Source organism: Plasmodium vivax, chromosome 8, assembly GCF_000002415.2.
Source record: "Plasmodium vivax chromosome 8, whole genome shotgun sequence".
Taxonomy (NCBI): domain Eukaryota; phylum Apicomplexa; class Aconoidasida; order Haemosporida; family Plasmodiidae; genus Plasmodium; species Plasmodium vivax.
In genome coordinates, this window is record NC_009913.1 from 1,450,397 (window position 1) to 1,468,729 (window position 18,333).

General features: G+C 50.0%; 8 protein-coding genes across 8 annotated transcripts, besides 15 other annotated features; 3 read left to right on the forward strand and 5 right to left on the reverse strand.

Annotated features, from left to right (window-relative positions):
* Positions 1-12: 12 nt before the first annotated feature.
* Positions 13-1,261, reverse strand: PVX_119470 (40S ribosomal protein S23, putative; the record flags this gene model as incomplete). Its single annotated transcript, XM_001613041.1, has 3 exons — positions 13-261; positions 781-959; positions 1,252-1,261. The coding sequence occupies 3 exons, from the start codon at positions 1,259-1,261 to the stop codon at positions 13-15; spliced, it is 438 nt and encodes a 145-aa protein (XP_001613091.1).
* Positions 195-215: a microsatellite.
* Positions 1,262-1,875: 614 nt separating the features above from the next.
* Positions 1,876-1,906: a microsatellite.
* An 841-nt stretch (positions 1,907-2,747) lies between these two features.
* Positions 2,748-2,812: a microsatellite.
* An 828-nt stretch (positions 2,813-3,640) lies between these two features.
* PVX_119465 (T-complex protein 1, beta subunit, putative) lies at positions 3,641-5,239 on the forward strand (the record flags this gene model as incomplete). The annotated part of the gene is made up of 1 exon (XM_001613040.1): positions 3,641-5,239. The coding sequence occupies one exon, from the start codon at positions 3,641-3,643 to the stop codon at positions 5,237-5,239; it is 1,599 nt and encodes a 532-aa protein (XP_001613090.1).
* PVX_119460 (hypothetical protein, conserved) lies at positions 3,935-6,751 on the reverse strand. The gene is made up of 4 exons (XM_001613039.1): positions 6,282-6,751; positions 6,054-6,112; positions 5,823-5,932; positions 3,935-5,664 (listed from the first exon to the last, which is right to left on the reverse strand). Exons 1-4 carry the CDS (start codon positions 6,358-6,360, stop codon positions 5,562-5,564), a joined length of 351 nt encoding a protein of 116 aa, XP_001613089.1. The 5' UTR covers positions 6,361-6,751; the 3' UTR covers positions 3,935-5,561.
* Positions 4,961-5,119: a microsatellite.
* Positions 6,752-6,821: 70 nt separating the features above from the next.
* Positions 6,822-6,844: a microsatellite.
* Positions 6,845-7,459: 615 nt separating this feature from the next.
* On the reverse strand, positions 7,460-8,378 carry PVX_119455 (hypothetical protein, conserved). The gene has a single exon (XM_001613038.1). It carries the CDS (start codon positions 8,053-8,055, stop codon positions 7,798-7,800), a length of 258 nt encoding a protein of 85 aa, XP_001613088.1. The 5' UTR covers positions 8,056-8,378; the 3' UTR covers positions 7,460-7,797.
* A 499-nt stretch (positions 8,379-8,877) lies between these two features.
* Positions 8,878-9,795, forward strand: PVX_119450 (hypothetical protein, conserved; the record flags this gene model as incomplete). The annotated part of the gene is made up of 1 exon (XM_001613037.1): positions 8,878-9,795. The coding sequence occupies one exon, from the start codon at positions 8,878-8,880 to the stop codon at positions 9,793-9,795; it is 918 nt and encodes a 305-aa protein (XP_001613087.1).
* Positions 9,796-10,233: 438 nt separating this feature from the next.
* Positions 10,234-12,201, reverse strand: PVX_119445 (FAD-dependent glycerol-3-phosphate dehydrogenase, putative; the record flags this gene model as incomplete). The annotated part of the gene is made up of 1 exon (XM_001613036.1): positions 10,234-12,201. The coding sequence occupies one exon, from the start codon at positions 12,199-12,201 to the stop codon at positions 10,234-10,236; it is 1,968 nt and encodes a 655-aa protein (XP_001613086.1).
* Positions 11,784-11,808: a microsatellite.
* Positions 12,130-12,183: a microsatellite.
* Positions 12,192-12,232: a microsatellite.
* A 527-nt stretch (positions 12,233-12,759) lies between these two features.
* Positions 12,760-12,779: a microsatellite.
* Positions 12,780-13,266: 487 nt separating this feature from the next.
* Positions 13,267-13,299: a microsatellite.
* Positions 13,300-13,352: 53 nt separating this feature from the next.
* Positions 13,353-13,375: a microsatellite.
* A 339-nt stretch (positions 13,376-13,714) lies between these two features.
* On the forward strand, positions 13,715-15,394 carry PVX_119440 (glutaredoxin, putative). The gene is made up of 5 exons (XM_001613035.1): positions 13,715-13,973; positions 14,006-14,273; positions 14,417-14,477; positions 14,618-14,684; positions 15,054-15,394. Exons 2-5 carry the CDS (start codon positions 14,194-14,196, stop codon positions 15,143-15,145), a joined length of 300 nt encoding a protein of 99 aa, XP_001613085.1. The 5' UTR covers positions 13,715-13,973; positions 14,006-14,193; the 3' UTR covers positions 15,146-15,394.
* Positions 14,894-14,916: a microsatellite.
* Positions 15,002-15,025: a microsatellite.
* A 44-nt stretch (positions 15,395-15,438) lies between the features above and the next one.
* On the reverse strand, positions 15,439-17,850 carry PVX_119435 (hypothetical protein, conserved). Its single transcript, XM_001613034.1, has 5 exons — positions 17,453-17,850; positions 17,133-17,250; positions 16,770-16,916; positions 16,386-16,536; positions 15,439-16,237 (listed from the first exon to the last, which is right to left on the reverse strand). The coding sequence occupies exons 1-5, from the start codon at positions 17,488-17,490 to the stop codon at positions 15,570-15,572; spliced, it is 1,122 nt and encodes a 373-aa protein (XP_001613084.1). The 5' UTR covers positions 17,491-17,850; the 3' UTR covers positions 15,439-15,569.
* Positions 16,154-16,187: a microsatellite.
* Positions 16,731-16,759: a microsatellite.
* Positions 17,851-18,333: the final 483 nt, after the last annotated feature.

The window sequence follows — 18,333 nt, forward strand, 5'->3', positions numbered from 1 at the left end:
GCCCCCCCCTCCCTACGATCTTGGCTTCTCCTTCTTCTCCTTAAACAGGGCGAGCAGGGAAACCCTGGCCACCTTGACCACCTTGAATTTCACTCCGGGCAAGTCACCAACGGAGTGACCACTTCGTCCAAATCCTGAGACCAACACCTCGTCGTTTTCGTCGATGAAATTTAAACAACCGTCTCCAGGAACGAAGGCCGTGATTTTCTTTCCGTTTTTAATTAACTGCACGCGGACACACTTTCGGTAGGCCGAGTTGGGCTGTACGAGGGGGGGAGGTCAGCATTAACATGGGTGCGATGTAAAATAAGGGGAGGGGTTCACAGAGGGGGGCAACCGCTCTCACCCCTCTCACCGCTCCGACGGCGGAGGAGCAGATTCACTCTCCATCGCTCAACGTGCGTGTAGAAACGTTAACATATTTTTACGCAGGGAGAAACATAAAAACAGAAGAGACGTTAATTCCGTTTCAAATTTTTTTGTCCATTTTTTGACTCATCAGCTCATTGGGGTAAGCGGGCTCATGAAACACAAATGGAGTGGAGTGGAGTAGCGCGGGGGGAGTAGCGGCGGGGGGAGTAGCGGCGGGGGGAGTAGCGGCGGGGGGAGTAGCGGCGGGGGGAGTAGCGGCGGGGGAGTTGCGGTGGACGCCTTCTTCTCATCGACAGGTGATCCCCTTGAGCAGAGGCGTTCCCCAAGTGGGGTCACCTCCCTTTCACTTCTCCTTCCCATTTCCCCGCTTCTGGCAGATCCCTCCTCGGCGGCGACGCTTCTTCTCACCTGCTTGGCCTCAATGGCCACCTTCTCCACGACGATTCCCTTGGCATGGGAACTTCCTCTGAAGGGGTTGGACTTCCATCGGGTTCCCAAGTGGGACTTCTTGTATCCCTTGTCAGCCCATCGCTGGGTTCTCCTTCTGATGCGCAGTTTTCTCGCTGCCCTCAGTCCACTTGGTTTGCCTGTTCAGTTGGGGCGATTCAGAGGAGCAAGTGAGTGGGAACGAGCGGGGTCACATGAACGTACGCCACGCACGTATGTATGCACGCATGCCACTGCCTCCAGCGCTCCGCTGGCTAACCGCTTTCCCTCTCCCCAATTGCTCCACTCAGTCACGCACAATTACAGCCTGGGGATGGCGCTCCACTTCGGGAAGCATATAAACGTGGGCGTACGGGGGGAGGGGATAAAGCGAGCGCGAGGCAAAGCAGTAGCACAGCAGTCGTAGCACAAGTGGCATGCGAAGTGACGTACCTGATCCCATGTTGACTTAAAGATAATTTTTAAATGGGTAAAAAAGAGTGGGATGTATATCTTTCAAAGTTGCAAAAAAAAAAAAAAATTGCTTCTCCTTTTTCTCACTTTTTTTTTTTTTTTTTTTTTTTCACAAAAGATTAACCTTGGGGGGGAAAAAAATTAATTAAAATACGTTCGCACAGTTTTGCATATCTACAAGTATTGTGGGTGGAGTTTTTTTTTTTTTTTTTTTTTTTTCATCTGGGCGTGGCTTTTCCCTTCGGTTGGGTAGCCTCTTCGTACCGATCGGGGGGGGCATGACGATTGGGCCGATTGGTGGAGTGAGCAATAGGAGGGTGGTATCACTCGACCCCCCCAAGGAAGTATCCCCCCTCCTTTGGATGATGCATATATATGTGCCGAACATGGCTGCATACTTATGCTTGCATTTTCTGAGCGCAGAGAGTCACCTGTATGTATTTATGCCGCTCTTCATTTTCTTCGCACCAGGGGGCGAGCCGAACAGAAGGTGAAGAAGCCACCCCCATCACGCGTAGTGCACTTGGGGGAAGAAAATGAGCCAAAAAAAAATAAATAAAACAAAACAGGCGCGTTAAGTGGTCCGAGGGGGGAAAAAAAAAATTGCTGTTTTTCCCCCCTAATTGGTCAGCTTACATGATGCTCATTGTTATAAAACCCGCGTGGAAAGCACTGCCTTGGTCATCCCATGAAGCGGCACGTGTATGTTTATACGTGCGACTTTTTATTTTATTTTTCCCCCATTTGGCTTCTTCCCCGTTTGAAGGGAAAAAAAAGGGGCCCCAATGGGGGATACATATTTCAAAGAAGGCGTATCTGAGTGTATGCCGTTTGCCGCGGTCACAGCGGTGGAAGGTTGTTGAGGCGGAATGGCCCCACGTTGGGTGCCCCCAATTGTACGCCCCTCCTCTTCCCCAATTTGAAGTTTTCCCGCAAAGCTCCCCCATCCATTTGTTCATTCTTTTATAAAAAAATTAGGAGAGGTCATCAGGACCATCGTCACGTGGTGGAAGAAGTTCCCTGCCTTCTTTGCCACTCGTGCGTGCGTGTCATTTGGAGAAAAGTTGCAAACGGGTCGGTAGGGAAAAAGGTATGCTGTTAGCGTAATGGCTAATTAAGAGGGGCAATTTCCCCCGCGATCTGTTCCGCATTCATGTAGGCGAGATGACACACTTGTTCAGGTGCCAACGGTGGCGCAACCGCTGCCCCTCCTCTAAAGTTCCCTATTTCCCGTTCCCCATTCCCTGAGCAGCAGCGTGTGCAGCTTCGCTCGCTTCTCCCCTTAAGTACCTTCGCGAAGTATCCTCGCCGAAAAGAAACACACAATTGGGGACAGTCACGTGATTGTTTGTTTTTTTTTTTTTTTTTTTTTTTTCTTTTTCTGCCCTGCCAGTTGGGCTCAACAAGGTTGTTCCGTTCAGACAAAAGTGGTGGGCTTGCGAAAGGGGACGCACGTGGGGGAGCGAACATGTGCGGTCGTTTGGGCCCCCCCGAAAGAGGACCTCCCGTTCGAAGCTGCAAAGGTGGCGTTAATTCGTCACGTAGTACACGGGTGAGCAGGAAGGATGGGGAGCGTCATCGGAGGGGTAATCAAAGGAAATGTCATCGGAGGAGGCGTGGAAACGCTGCTCGGCCACGTGGTAGCCCGAGCGGGACAAGCGAATAACGCCACGGCTGGGGTGACTCGACCCGCACGTACATATGTGGATGCGTGTGGTTAAGCGGCGTAGCTTAGCGGCGATGTAGCCACAAACGTGTTGGAAAAACAAAAAAAAGGGGGGCAATGTGGGCCTCGTAAGCGGAAAAAAAAAAAAAAAAGGAGTACCACTCGTACCGCTCCCTCCCCGCCCTACATAAAAAAAGAGCAGTGTACGTGAAATATGGGCGCACAAAATTAGGGTTAATTAGGACTAATTAGGGTTATTTTTTTTTTATTTTATTTTATTTTATTTTTTGGGGCAATTTGCACAGAGAGAGTACTATTACAGCAGGCATTAATGCGGAAAGAAAGAAAAAAAAAACGCTGCCACTTACCCATTTTTTTTTTGTTAACTTCTTTGTTCAGTTCCCCCTTTTTTGTGTTCTCCTTGTGGGCTGTATTTTTCATGGGCGCTACTTGCCCCTCCCATTGTTTTTTTTTTTTTTTTTCCTTTTTCCCTCCTGCAACTAGCAGATAATTGAGCACATTTGCCCGGCCGACTTCGCCTCGCACAGCCGCTTCGTTGGAACGTGAGTGTGAGCGTATCTTTTTACATCGCGTGGAGAAGGTAGGTCCCTCAGTGTAAGTAACAGGCGTTGATCAATTTCATCGCTGCGCAGCCACCACTGCTATCTGCTTACCCCCCTCGTCGCGCCGCCCTACCCCCAGATGAACACCATCGTGCCGGACGTGCTGAAGCAGGGGGCGCAGGAGGACAAGGGGGAAATCGCGCGGCTGCAGTACTTCGTGGGGGCCATCGCCGTGGGCGACTTGGTGAAGAGCACGCTGGGGCCCAGGGGGCTGGACAAAATACTGACCCCCTTGAATATCGAGGGCGCGAGGAGCCACCAACATACGGTGACCAACGACGGAGCAACCATCCTCAAGTCAGTATGGCTAGATAACCCAGTGTCAAAAATATTGGTAGATGTGAGCATGCAGCAAGATAACAAATGTGGGGATGGAACCACCGGCGTTGTAGTTCTGGCAGCAGAGATGCTCAGGAATGCAGAAATTCTAATTGAAAATAAAATACACCCACAGATTATTTGTGATGGGTTTAGAATGGCCCTTAAGGCAGCGAGAGATGCATTGGAAAAGTCCTGTTTCAGCCACGACATCAATTCGGATCAATTTAAAGAAGACATGCTGAAGATTGCCAGGACGACCCTCTCCTCCAAACTGCTGACGCATGAAAAGGAGCACTTCTCCCAGCTAGCCGTAAATGCAGTTCTACGGATAAAGGAGAGCCTCAATTTGGATCTCATTCAGACGATAAAGAAAACGGGAGGGACTATCAAAGATTCTTATTTGGAAGATGGCTTCATTTTGGAGAAACGAATTGGCATAAACCAACCGAAGAGTCTCACCAATTGCAACGTTATGGTAGCCAACACCCCCATGGACACAGATAAGGTGAAGATCTACGGCACCAAGGTAAATGTAAGCAGCTTCGAAGACATACAGGACTTAGAAAATGAGGAGAAGCTCAAAATGAAAAGGAAAGTAGAAGACATAATTGCTCATGGGTGTAACGTTTTTATTAACAGGCAATTGATATATAATTACCCGGAGCAGATTTTTCGGGAGAACAACGTGATGACCATTGAGCACAGCGATTTTGATGGCATGGAAAGATTGGCTAGCTGCTTAGGAGCTGAAATTGCATCTACTTTTGAAAAGGATCTAAACATTCAATTGGGTTATTGCGAAAAAATTGAAGAAGTCATCATCGGGGAGGATAAACTGATTCGTTTTTCTGGCTGCAAAAAGAATGGAGCTTGTACCATCATTTTGAGAGGGGCATCCTCACACATTTTGGAGGAGAGTGAAAGATCTCTGCATGACGCCCTTGCCGTTTTAGCCGAAACGATGAAAGACAATCGAGTCGTTTTAGGAGCCGGGTGTACTGAAATGCTTATGAGTAATGCTGTAGACAATTTAGCGAGGACTGTAGAGGGAAAGCGCAGCTTGGCCATTGAGGCTTTTGCAAAAGCGCTCAGACAGATCCCCACCTATATACTTGATAATGGAGGGTTTGACAGCTCAGAAATAGTTAGCAAGATAAGAGCACAACACACCAAGGGGAACGTCTACGCTGGGATAGACATCAACACGGGGGACGTGGGCAACGTGATGGAGCTGGGCATTTACGAGTCGTACAATTCGAAGCTGTCCCAGCTGACCTCCGCCACGGAGGCCGTCGAGATGATTCTGCGCGTGGACGACATCATCAAGTGCGCCCCCCGCAAGCGCGCCGGCGTCTAGCCAGCCCCGCACATGCGCAGTGCGTATGTACGTATGTACGTATGCATCTTTGGGCACATTTTGCGCTCTTTTTTGCGCTCATTTTTGCGCCCTTTTTTGCGCTCACTTCGCTGCGCCAGGTTTTTCCATTTTCCCCTTTACGCTACTCACCCCGTGGTTAACTAGCCATATCGGTCAAGTTGTGCGACGAAAAAAAAAAAAAAAAAAAGTAAAGCAAAGGCGGTCTAACGTAACGTGGCATGCTCACACGCATGCGTATGTTCACGGGGTTAAAGCAGTTTAGCCGCTTGACCGCTTAACCGCTTAGCAGCTTAGCCGCTCCTCAAATGGACTTGAGGAGGAAATCCTTCGCGTAGCTCCTGATGAAGAACTTCCTGTTGAGGCAGGGCCGGTAGCTCTTCCGCGCGTGGCTCTTGTCCCACTCGCTGCGGGGGGGAGCACGTATCGGGATTAGCGTTGTTAGAAGTGCTATCGCGATTAGCGCGATTAGCGGTGGTTATCGCGATTTGCGGTGGTTGGACCGCGTGAGGGGCAACAGAAAGATGAACGCGCTAACGCTGCTTTGCCGCTCTGCCGCGCTTACCTACTACCGAAGGTGGTGGGCTCGCTCCCCCGGATCTGCTTGAAGTTGAGGAAGAGCCTGCTTCCGCCGTAAATGGTCACCAGGGCGCACAGCACAATTTGCACGACGAGCTGCAGTGAGGAAATGAAGGGGGGGGCAATTATAAGATGAAAGAGCCTGCACACGTAGCCGCTAAGGTGCGTATGGTGGCCGCACCAACGGGATGCGCCTGTCTCCCCCTGGACTACTCACCGTGTACGGAATGGTGAAGTGATCGATGCTGTCATTTTCTAACTTGAAGGCGCTAAGGACTGAGAGGAAGGGGAAGAGGAAGAGGTGGTAAAAGCGTGAGTCGCTAAAACGAGCGAGGAGCGAGGTGCACGTGGGAGCGCTTCTCAGTGGGGGGTACAAACATACCGCTATGCCGCTATGCCGCTAACGCCGCTAACACCGCTAACGGCGCTGCTTTGCGAGACTTACGGAGGTACACGGAGTGGCCGCTCTTCACAAGGGACGCCAAGCCGATCAGCGTAATCGAAACGGAGAGTCCCCCAATCATCTTCGCTTCCTCGTCTGGTCAGGGCTGCTCCGGAGTTAGGCTCTCTTTGTGCGATTGCCACAAATGCGCTCGCTAAGTGTGGCGAAATGGCGCTAAATTTCTTTCAACTTCGTTCAACTTCGCTATATTTCGTTGGATTTACCTCCCCTCCATCGGGGGAAGTTCTCAAATGGAATGTCCCCCTGGAGAGGCCGCCCCCGCCGAGTGAGCGTCAACCCGCAGGCGCAGCGAAGTGTCACGCGAAAAGGGCGGCCAAAAAGTTGCCTTCAAATAAGGAAAAAAAAAAAGGGGAACCAGCTGCGGTGAAGCGTATATCGCTGGGCACTCCCGCAGGTACCTTTTGCAAGTGTTGCAATTTATGTGAAAAGGTAGAAGTCCGTTTGGCGAAAAGAAAAAAAAAATAGCAAAAAAAATAAAAAAAAAAATAGGAAAAAATAAATGGGCAAAATAAAATTGGCAAACTGGAAATCCTCTCTTTTTTTTTGCTCCAAAAATGGGGAAGCCTGATTGCACCGAGGGTGTGACAAAAGGATGTTTACCAAGCGGGTTGTTTATTTTTTCGAAACAGGTCCCTTTTTTTTCTCCCCTCTGCTGTTTATTCCCAACGGTCTGCAACACCTACTGTGCGTGGTCAGCAGTAGTCATGGGGCGAAACATGCTCATCTTGGCAAACAAAACATTTTCGGGTGGGTTGAAGCGCAAGCAGGGAAGAGGAGCAACGGCGCTTCCGTTACTTCGTTACTTCGTTGCTTCGTTGCTTCGTTACTTCGTTGCTTCGTTGCTTCTCCACGCGGGGAGCCGCACGTAGGCACATGTAGGCACACGCTGAGTGGTTGCTCCATTGATAAGCGGATTACCCACATAGGGGTACGCCGTCGGGAGGCCCCCCATTCGCTGCAGCTTCTTCGCCCGCTGCGCCAAAAATAAATTCTCTTTTTTTCATTTTTCTCTTCGTTTCTACGCGTACGGATAAGTAGAAGGGCGAACCCGTGCGTGTCTATGTGGGGCATGTTGTACTCGGGGGCCCTGGGGTGGGTCAACGGGCACACATAAAGGGGGGAGTTTCCATGGGAAAAAAAAAAATAAAATAAAATAAAATAAAATGATCAAAATGTACAGAACGAGTGAAACGGAGTGGCTACCGCGAGTCGACCGAAAGAACGCCCGCCAGACTAAACATGCTTGTGTGGCACACAAAAAAAAAGGGACCTCGGTTAGCCCCTGCGTGGTGGAATGTGTGTGTACAAACTTCTGATTGGGACGGGGGGTAACCCTAATGTGCACGTGGCCGCTCAAACGCTGCCCACTCAAACGCTGCCCACTCAAACGCCGCCCACTCAAACGCCGCCCACTCAAACGCCGCCCACTCAAACGCCGCCCACTCAAACGCCGCCCATTCGCCTTGCCGAACCGCTAGTATGCCTGGAACCCCCTGCCCTAGAAGGGCGTGCCGAAGAGCCAGTTCCCGTTGTTGCTGTACTTCCTAGTTCGACCCATCTTGTTAACCCTCGCATTCTGCAAATTAATTCTGTTGTGGGGGTAAAATATTTCTTCACTGTCCATTGTGTTCAGCTTAATTTCGTTCATCAGCACTTGGAAGTTGTTCCGCACGTTGACAAAGAAGATGGCTGGCAGCTGCGGCAGGTCCAGCATCAACGTCAGGTTGGCGAAGGCCAGTCCCGGGGCTGACGTCATTTTGAAGCGGCAGGAAAAAGGAGGAAAAAAGGAGCCAAAAAAGGGGAAAAAAAACAACCTCTTCCGCTGTGTACACCTGATCCGTTTGTATCTTCCAACTGGTGGGCCACACTCAGGGGTTCTCTTTCGTGCGGCGTGTGTTGGCACGGGAGCGCATACTCGAGGGGGGGCTGCTTCGTTACGACTGCTTGGTGAGAGCCCTTCGGCTGCTTTGTGTAAAGATCGTAACTGGGGGGACGGGCGCGCCTGGCAAATTGTGAGTTTTGTTTTTCCCTGGTGAAGAAAATTTCGGGGAGGTAACTCCACGCGCGCTTCCCAGGAGCACTCCCCCGGAACATGCGGCTCCCAACTTTTTTCCTCCCATATGGTAACCACCAATGTGTGCACTGCGTATGCATTTAAAAAAAAAAAAAAAAAAAAAAAAAATCCCTCCGTATTATCTCTCACCACATTGTGCGAGGTATGACAAACGCTGGGACGAAGGCGCAGAGGAAAATCGCCGCTGTGTTGAATTCACTCCGCCAATTTGACTCGCTGGCCGATCTGCCGACATTGAGGGAGAAGTTCCCATCAGGTGGTGTGCTTGCCTCCCAGGACAGCGTCCCCCCCCCAAAAAAAAAAAAAAAAAAAAAAAGAGGAAGAGCCTATCCCTAATGAGGTGAAAATTCCCAAGAGGAACGCAACACATGTCACTTCTCCGGGGAAGCACAACAATCGTAGAGTAGCTCACCTGGAGGGCCCCCCACATGTGCAAAAAAAATAAAATAAAATAATAATAACATAACAGCGAGGTGTATTCCCATCCCCAGAGCGAACGACAAAATGATGTACACCTGCACGGGTCACCTCATAAGGAATCACTTGGCCAAGTCGGTTAGGGCCTTTAAAGGGGAAGGCCCCTTTGCCCAGAAGAACTTATGGAACGTGTGGGCGCAGAAGTATAGCAGCGGGGCGTACCCCCAGCTGGGGGGGAGTTACCTTGGAGGGGTTCCCGGCGGGAGGGGTTCCACGAGTAACGTCATCCGTTCGGGGCACACCTCCCTACTTACACCCCCCCGCAGAGCCCTAACCAGCTGCAGCGCCCCCCGCTGGGGAAAGCAAACCAGCGACGAGAGCTTCTTCGAGGGGGAGCACCTAAACAGAAAGTTGGGAGGCTACGGATACCCAATGATGTTCATCGTGACGTACGACCGACCCAGTTGGCAACCATTTTGGGAAAACGAATACGAGGTAATCCCAAGAGACGAATTCGGAGTCCCAGCCAGCATCCCCCCAGAGGTCTCCACACAGATTAAGCACACCTACTATGTGCCTCCCCAGTTTTATACATTCCTCAAAAAATTAGGAGATGACACAGAGGAGCTAAAGCCATATATGACCAAACTGATCCGGGGGGAATTCACCTACGACGATTACCAAGAGATGTTTTATAAATTCGCCAAGCCGCTCAAAATCTTTAGGAACAAGATTGCCCTCCCGTATAGGACTGCAGAGGAAATGGCAAGGGAGGAGGAAATGAAGTGGGAGTCTGCTTGGTACACGTACCGGCAGAAGATGCTAGCGGAATACAACGTCACCATGTGCTTGCGGGAGTTTATCCTTTACATGACGGTGGGCCTGTACTTTGCCTATTTGTGGCTGGACGCGCTGAGGCAGTACCGCCTGGACATGAAGCTCTTTTACTTGGAGGCCCCCGAGCATAAGATCAACTGGGTCAAGCCGCGCGGCGACTTGGTGTAAGGGGGGCACAAGAAGGAGAGGTGTGCACCATGAGTGCAAACTGTTTGCACACTGTTTGCACACTGTTTGCAAACTGTTGGCCTTTCCTTTACCCGCACGAACGCCCACTTCCTCAACATTTATTTTTCAACCGATTCGTTTTTACAACCCCGCTGGGAATAAGAAGCCGTTGAGTTTTCCAAAAATGGAGGTGCAGCTCGAAGGCGAGGTGGGACCAAATTCGCTTATCTGCAGCAGCGGGGAGTGGCCTTCTGTGTAAACGCGACCACTCCGCTGCCGCGATGGATGCCGCGTGTATGCCGCGTGTATGCCGCGTTTGTGCCGCGTTTGTGCCGCGTTCCTGCCGCGTTTGTGCCGCGTTTATGCCGCGTTCCTGCCGCGTTTGTGCCGCGTTTATGCCGCGTTCCTGCCGCGTTCCTGCCGCGTTCCTGCCGCTTCTCACTCGAGGGAGAGCGACCGGACGTAGCGCTTGGCGTCCTCGACGTGCCTGTTCACCTGGTCGCGGCTCCAACTCAACTCGTCCTTCATGAGGTTGGCAATTTTGGTGATGACCTTAGCAGACGCAGCCGAGTCGACGAAGCCCAGACGGAACCGCCTCCCAATGATGTCCGAAACTGTGGCTGCGAATTCGTGTCTACTGGCATAGACCACCTCCGCTTCTATGTAGGGCTTTGATGCATCGATTTTGTTAAACAGGTTCAGCTCCGTGGCTAGCTCGCACACCTTCTCCGCAAGGTACCCGTAGTTAGACACTAAATGATGAGCGGTGTCGAAATCGATTTGGCTGTATTTTTGGACCAATTTTCTGCTCAACTTGCTACTACCATAGGTTAGGTCATCCCCGTTGTGCTTGCCCTGCTCGTCGTGACTGCCAACGAGCATCAGAAATTTCGTTCTGCAGTTGTATTTGCTTCTCACCCTATCGCAGTGCTTCTTGGCTATGTAGTCCAGCGTGTCCTGGGCCATCTTCCTGTAGATGGTCCACTTGCCCCCCAGAATGCTGATGAGCCCATTGTCGTCCTCTATAATTTCGTGGCTCCTCGAGAGTTCGTGCGTCGTCACATTTGGGGCGGTACTGGCGGTACTGGCGGTATTGGCGGCATTGGCGGCATTGGCGGCATTGGCGGCGGTGGATTGCTCTCCTTCATGTGGGCCTTTCCCAGCTGCCTTTTGGGTGAGCTTCTTCTTCCCCCGGGGGTCCATGACCAGCGGCCGGAAGCCGCACCACGCCGCCTTGATGTCGCTCTTAATTTCGTCTGCGCCCACGTTGATGTACTTGGCCAACTCGCTGGCCAAAAAGTTGGTGTCCTCCTTCCGAATCTGCGGGTTCTCCTCCAGCTGTCTCTGCTCATCGGTGGTCCCCACGATTGTGGCGTTTTCCCAAGGCAGCAGAAAGAGGACCCTCCCGTCACTCGTCTTGGGTATGATGATTCCATTATTTTTGGAGGAGTACCATTTGGGGAGGATGAAATGGCAACCGGAGGAGGTCTGTATAACAGGTGTGGCCGTCTCATCTGCTAGTTTCCTCACCACATCTCCATGTGGTCCCGTAGCGTTCACAATCACATTGGCAAAGATCTCCATCTCTTTGTTGCTGATCCTGTCGACTGCTCTCACTCCGACGATCTTCCTCCCGTCATCATCTTTTAAGAACCCCACCACTTCCACATGGTTGCACACAGTGGCTCCCACTTGTCCTGGCACGTAATTTTCCATCGCGCTCGTCAGAATGAGGTTCAAATTCATGCGGCTATCATTATGCTGCCCATCGTAGTAGACGAGTGACCCTTTCAGTTGCTCCTTCTTCAGCAGGGGAAATCCATCCACCGTGTTAGACTGCCTAATGTAACTTGAGTTAGGCACCCCCTTGTCAAAATAGCAAACCAAGTCTGCCAATAAATCATACACCTTTATGTTGTAGGCGAAATAGGGCACCTGCCAGTATTTATAAATCGGCATGATAATCGGTACCGCCCTGGACATGAATGGAGCGATCTTCATCGCATGGGCTCTTTCGCCTAATGCTTCCCACACGAAATATAATTCCGTGAGGTCTAAATTTTTTACCGCATTTTCTAAGTAGCGAATACCTCCATGTAAAAGCTTCGTTGATTTGGAGGAGGTGCCACTTGAGAAATCCCCCTTGTCTATTAGGGCACACTTTATCCCCCTGGTGGCGCAGTCCAGGGCTAACCCCCCGCCTGTGGCTCCTCCCCCTATTATTAACACGTCAAATTGGCTCCTCTTCAGGCGGCTTATCATTTCGCTGCGGCTGCCCACCGAGCTGTACTTGTACTCCACGTCGCCGTCTATCATGTTCTTGTGAAAGTTCACCTTCAGCAGGTACACGCCCCCCGCGCCGATCATCCCGAGGCCGCCCGACGCGGCGATCGCCTTCCTCAGCATTCGCTCGCGGGGCAGCGGTGAGGGTGAGCGGTGAGCGGTTGAGCTGGCTAGCGGTTACCGAGCGGGACAGCTTCTTTTCACGAGCTCTACCCCTGGCAGTGTGCCTCACAAACGGGGGGACAAATGAGCAACCCGCTGGGACCGATTAGACACACGGGCTGCCCACCGCATGGAGGTGTGCATTCCTTCCTGGACAGCGCAAAGGAAGGGGTTCTCCCCAAGGGTCCTATTTCGCTGACGCTTCAGTGGGGAGAAGAAAAAAAAAAAAAAAAAAAATCACAAACCAGAGTTCCGAGCGCACGAACGCATTTTCCTCGAAATACTCAGCAGCTCATGTTCGGTGTAGGAGGGTCTACACGTGGGTACACCGTCCCGTCGCGGCCGCTGACCTTTTCCTCCTCGCCTCTCTGCGTCTTCTATCTGTAGAGAGGGTCGCGCGGGTGGAGCTGCGTCAAACTGCGTGAAAATGCGCGAAAATGCGCGAAGCAATATGCAGTGACATTCGAGATGGTCTTCACCACATGGCGACGTAAAACAGCCACTTAGCAGCATGATCGCCTACACAACCGCTTAGCAGCATGATTGGCTACAAAACGAGGCAAACTCGCGTTACTACGTTGCTGCGTTCCGGGGGGTGAAGGGAGGAGCCTACACTCTGAAGGACACCCCACACACACACACACTCCGCACAGGCACACAAACACGCAGGTCTACCTGTACGCTTATTCAAATGAGCTGCTACCGCTGCATCATATGTGTATGCGTTGCGGTCCAGTGGGCCAACGTTCTGCTCCGTCCTCAGCGTACACGTGGTTGACGCAGGGAAAAAAAAAAAAAAAAAAAAAATTAACTCTTTTTTTGTTAAACCGCACATGCAGAGGTGTAACTACGGATGGCGCTGCATACTCGTTTGCGTTTTTATTAGGAGTAGCTTTAAAAAAAATGTTTCACAAAAATTGGGAAGCCTTTTTGTATGTACATTTTTGAGCAAATGGGGAAACGAAGGAAAAAAAAAGCACAAAGGGGTAGGAAAAAGGGGGCAAATAAGGGGCGCACAAATGGGAACAAACGGTATGGCGGTAAGGCGGCAAATTGGTAAAACGGAAAAAGGGCAAATGGGTAACGCGGAAAAGCGGCAAATGGGTAAACAGAAAAAGGGCAAATGGGTAACGCGGAAAAGCGGCAAATGGGTAAACAGAAAAAGGGCAAATGGGTAACGCGGAAAAGCGGCAAATGGGTAAACAGAAAAAGGGCAAATGGGTAACGCGGCAGAGAGTGAGGAGTACCAGGTATTTTTCTTCTGGTGTTCCCCCCCGAATTGCTTTATTTCCCTAAATAGGTCAAATAATGAAAGAAATAAAAAAAAAAAAACGCTTTATATATGCACCCCAATTTTTTTTTTTTTTTCAACTGATCAGCAACGAAGAGAAGCATATGTAGGATTCACTGCACGTTAGGTTTAAGCAATTTTCACTTTGGCACCTTGAGCTTGACCTTCGATTACAATATTTTTCCCTCACCGAAAATCTGAGGAATCACCCATTGGACCATGCAAAAAATATGCTGAACAGGTATCATCATTATTGCTCATTTCGTTAGCAGAAAATCTGAAGAAGGAACGAATGATATCATCTCCCTTTTTTTGAGAACATACCAATTGTGCTGCCCCTACAGTTTGTTAAAGCTCTGCAGTTGTAGCAGCGAATTTTTTGCTTAGCCCATCGGCCCGCATTTGAGCGAATTGCGACGTAATCGCGCAAGCATACGGCAGCGTACATATTTTGAAAGGGTACTTCTTTGAAAGGGTACTTCTTTGAAAGGGTACTTCTTTGAAAGGGTACTTCTTTGAAAGGGTACTTCTTCGAAAGGGTACTTCTTCGGAAGGGTACATACTTCGAAATCCTCTGGGCGTAACAGCGCAAGCGTGCACACTTATACGAGCACCCGCGTGACCGTACAATCAGCCGCAGCGCACACCCCCCTCTCGACAAAATGGCGTGCAACAACGAGGCAATCAAAAAATTTGTGCAGAAAATTATAGACGAGAATATCATTGCGGTGTTTTCGAAAACGTAAGCATGGAAGGAGAGCTCCCTGATGTGTTTTAAAATAAAAAAAAAATAAGATAAAATAAGAGGGAGCATTTTCGAAGGTTGCATAGGTCATTTCTTCACATGACTAACCGTTTCGTTGCCTTTTTTTTTTTCCCCCATAGGGAATGCCCATACTGCATTAAGGCAATCTCCATTTTGAAAGGCTATAACGTGAGCAATATGGTAAGCAATTTTCGAAGTGGGCCAACACCGCTCACACACATGGGCGTCATCTTGTATGAGTACGTGGACGCATCAGTACGATGTGCACGTAGGAATTCAAAAGTGAGACGATTTTTATCCCCCCCCTTTCCCTCTTGTAGCATGTAGAACAAATCGAGAAGAACCCCAACATGGCGGACATCCAAGCCTACTTAAAAGACCTAACAGGTAGGAAAGGAACACTATACGCAGGAGCATTTTGCCCATCGTGCGGGGCGCCACTTGGCAAAACTAGAGCGTGATTTAGCGCTTCATTTGACGCGTGATTTTCCTCCATTTTAGGAAAGAGCTCCGTGCCACGGATATTCATCAATAAGGAGATTGTCGGCGGGTGTGACGACTTGGTAAGGCAGAGCGGAGGATGACAAAAGCGCTGCGCGGTGTGGCCAAATGTGAAAAAAAAAAAAAAAATATGAACAGCTGTAAAAAAAGGCGAAAAAAATATGAACAGTTGTAAAAAAAAAAAAATACGATCCACTTAACAACTTAGCAAAGTGGCTAGCTGCTAACAAATGCATGCCCCTTTTAACCGCACAGGTGAAGGAGAACGAAGAGGGAAAGCTCCAAGAGCGCCTGAAGAAACTGGGCCTCCTCAGTTAAATCGAAGGAAAGGCAAAAACCTGGGATGAGGAGCATCCGCTCTTAGGGCGCCCCTAACTGGCACTGCTATCTTACAGTATCGTTTTCGCCCTAGCCCGATTGAAAAAAAAGGCGGAATTAATTTGCTCGTTTTGTGTAGACCATGCAGCGTTCCTGTTGTACGAGTGTGTGTAAATTTTTCGCCAAACCGGCACCAACGTTAAAGTGTGCATATGTAAAGGAATCTACGCGTTACGCGCGCATCATTGTGTGCACATATATACGTACCCGTACCAGCGCGCAAAAAAAAGGAGAACTTTGTCGCCCCCTTTTTTAAAGAAACCGTTAGCAAACACTGAAAAGGGTTACAATAGAGCAGCGTGGAAAGGAGCTATTTCGCACACGTGTGTACGGACAAAAGGTATGCAGGGGAGTTTTCCCCTGAGTGGGAATACCCCCGCCCCCCTGTGCGAACTACTTCTCCATCATCTTCGAAATAAAGACCTCTATTATCTTCTCGATCTGCGCGGGTCCCTCGGTCTTTATCACCTCGTTCATGGCCGCCCCCTCGGGAAGGGCACTGTCAAAGACGAATTGAAATTTGTACTTGCTTTGGTCGTCACAGGAGAAGTCCGAAATGACATCATCCACAATGACATGCCCCGTGATCTCCATTTCGACTTGGCCATTTTTGTTCTTCTTAAAGGCTTTCCATTCGCAATTAATTTTCAAGTCATAAATTATAAGTTTTTTTTTTTTCCGCAAGCTGGAACAAGCTTCACCATCAACTTCGGAGCTAAAGAGTTGCAAAGAAATGTTATTGCTCAGTTGTACTGTGGAGATGTCCAGCATATTTTTTAGTTCCTCCTTGGCCCACCTGGTCAGGCATTTCTCCTCCCAGTGGTAGTTGTTAACGTTCCAAACGGACCCTTCTTTTTTTTCCTCCTCTTTGTTCTCCTTTACGTGGTTCGCACTGTTGGCGGTGCTGGCGGCGTTGGCGGTGCTGGCGGCGTTGGCGGTATTGGCGGTGTTGGCGGTGTTGGCACTGTTTGCGCTATTCGCATTCGCGCCCTGCGGTAGATTCTGGTGCACATTTTGGAGTTTTTCCTCTTCCTCCGCCAGGATCTTCTGTTCTTTGCTGGCTGCGCGGTGGGAAAAGAAAAAAAAGAAGGCAAAGTATCGCATATATATATGATGCACACGTGTGTAGTGCGCACGACCATGCGCTCGGCGCGTGTTCACACCGCGTGGACTCTTCCAACACTTCTTCCTCCGAGCACAAAAAATTACATTCGTTCGAGTCGTGCTTCAGTAAATCCGCTGGGAAATCCTTCAAGGCAATTTTTATTTTCTCCTTTCCATCCTTCCTCAGAATGTCGTAGGCCCGCTTGGACTCCTCCTTGTCTCCAATCAACTCAATGTTGATGGCGTAGTCGTTGTCCTGAAGGGGGGGAAAAAAAGGGAAAAAAAAAAAAAAGAAGTATATCTCCATGGCATATTATTGCTTCCTCACTATGTTGCTCCCTTTTGGGGTGATGCAAATCGTAGGGGGGTTAGCAAAAGAGGCAGTCCACCAGGGAGAAGCAGTTCACCTGTTTACGCCACTCTTTTGCCTTTTTTGAGACCCCTCCCCCCTGGAAATCCTCCACTTGCTTGTCTTCCTCATGTGGGTACCTCGACGGAACAATTTGAAAAGTCCAAAATTTCTGCGGTCCCTCCAGCGTATTCCTTCTCTTGCCCCGTTTTGGAGAAGGCCCAGTCGAACTTGATAACGTATTCGAAGGAGTTTATTTGCTTCCCCTTCCGGATGGACACGGAGGCCTACACGGTGCGGTGGTGCGGTGGTGCGGCGAAGTGGTGAATTGGTGAAGTGGCACTGCTGCGCGGCGGAGAAGCGGTGAGCCTGTAGAAGGGGTCCACAGACGAGCCACAACAACGCAGGGGGGGCATAACGCGAAGGAGCAGACTCCCACTAGGGGAGGCAACCCTAACTGCATTGTTCGAACGGGGACCCCATCCCCTCCCTCCAGTTTTTACATTTCCGGAAATCTCCACCCTGTCAAAGTAGACGGAAAGGTCTTCCTTTTCGATTTTCAAATCGGACAGTTTATTTTTTATGTAGGTCTCCCCCCATTTGTTGTAGTTCTTTTCTTCCCTGCAAGGAGAGGTGGAGGGGGCGATGAAAGAGGGTACTTGGTGGGGCAGGCCGCCTCAACTGCGTTGCAAAGGGAATGAGCGGCTTGGATTCTCACTAGGACATCATCAGCATATGCGTACGTACGTGCGTATGTATGTAACCGCGCATGTATGTGTTTTTTTTTTTTTGTTTTTTTTCCCTTGGCAGCCCTTTGCATTACCAGTGCCAGCTGTTTCTGTTCCAAACGGATCCCGCCATTTGCTCGCCACGGGTTCTATACACCTGCTATGGCGCGGCGTGCCGTCCAGCCGCCTCCCTACAAAAGAGGTGGTTTCGGTAGGTCCCTCTGGCGCGGCCCGCGAGGTCAAATAGGGTCCCCCCACGGTTTTTCAGAAGTGATGAAAATGTAGCGAAAAATGTGGAAAAAAATAATATGAACAGTGCAGGTAAATCACGCCAAGGAACAAATGTACAACGTTCGTGCGGAGAGAAGTTCATCCCACTTCTACCTCTCTAACGTAGAGGTAAGTGGGAAGGAGGGAAAAAAGGATAAGCAGAACGACTGACCGGTGTTCCTCTTTTTTCTCCTTTGGGATGACGCGACGGTGGATCTGAAATAAAAACGGGGGTCGCCAGAAAAAAAAAAAAAAAAAAAAAAAAAAAAGAGAAGCATGACTGCAGAACGTAGCAAAGAAGTAACATCACCCCGCGGAAAGAACAGGGGCAAAATTACCAACAGTGGAGAAGCCCCTCCATGAAAATACTCATAAAGGGGGAGGGAAAAAAGATGACCCTAGTGAGATCAGCAACCAAAATGAAACTACAAATGTGTGGAGCTTAAGCGGGTGCGTCAAAGAAAAGGAGATATGCCAGGGGTCACCACTGAGGTTCACACCCTTGTGAGGATGATGGGGAGAGGAGTCCACCCCCTGCACTTGGGGTAACCAATGAAAGAACGCCATTAGAGAGCGCAGAATGGATTATGCCTCCTCTTAAAAGAAACAAGGGCGATGATTATGATCGAATGAATGCGGCTTATCGCCACGCATCTGCACCGTTTCGTGGTAAACGTAAAGGTGGAGGACGAACCTACGTAACATC

Bases quoted from the DNA above. Each gene is read 5' to 3' on its own strand.
- PVX_119460 (XM_001613039.1), bottom strand. From the start codon at position 6,360: ATGATTGGGGGACTCTCCGTTTCGATTACGCTGATCGGCTTGGCGTCC. The intron at 5,933-6,053 runs GTGAGTAGTCCA...TCCTCACTGCAG, and splicing joins ACTTCACCATTCCGTACACG to CTCGTCGTGCAAATTGTGCT. The intron at 5,665-5,822 runs GTAAGCGCGGCA...TCCCCCCCGCAG, and splicing joins CCCACCACCTTCGGTAGTAG to CGAGTGGGACAAGAGCCACG.
- PVX_119455 (XM_001613038.1), bottom strand. From the start codon at position 8,055: ATGACGTCAGCCCCGGGACTGGCCTTCGCCAACCTGACGTTGATGCTG.
- PVX_119440 (XM_001613035.1), top strand. From the start codon at position 14,194: ATGGCGTGCAACAACGAGGCAATCAAAAAATTTGTGCAGAAAATTATA. The intron at 14,274-14,416 runs GTAAGCATGGAA...TTTCCCCCATAG, and splicing joins ATTGCGGTGTTTTCGAAAAC to GGAATGCCCATACTGCATTA. The intron at 14,685-15,053 runs GTAGGAAAGGAA...TTAACCGCACAG, and splicing joins CTACTTAAAAGACCTAACAG to GTGAAGGAGAACGAAGAGGG.
- PVX_119435 (XM_001613034.1), bottom strand. From the start codon at position 17,490: ATGGCGGGATCCGTTTGGAACAGAAACAGCTGGCACTG. The intron at 16,537-16,769 runs GTACCCACATGA...CCCCCCCTTCAG, and splicing joins TTTCAAATTGTTCCGTCGAG to GACAACGACTACGCCATCAA. The intron at 16,238-16,385 runs GTAATTTTTTGT...CCCACCGCGCAG, and splicing joins GAAGCACGACTCGAACGAAT to CCAGCAAAGAACAGAAGATC.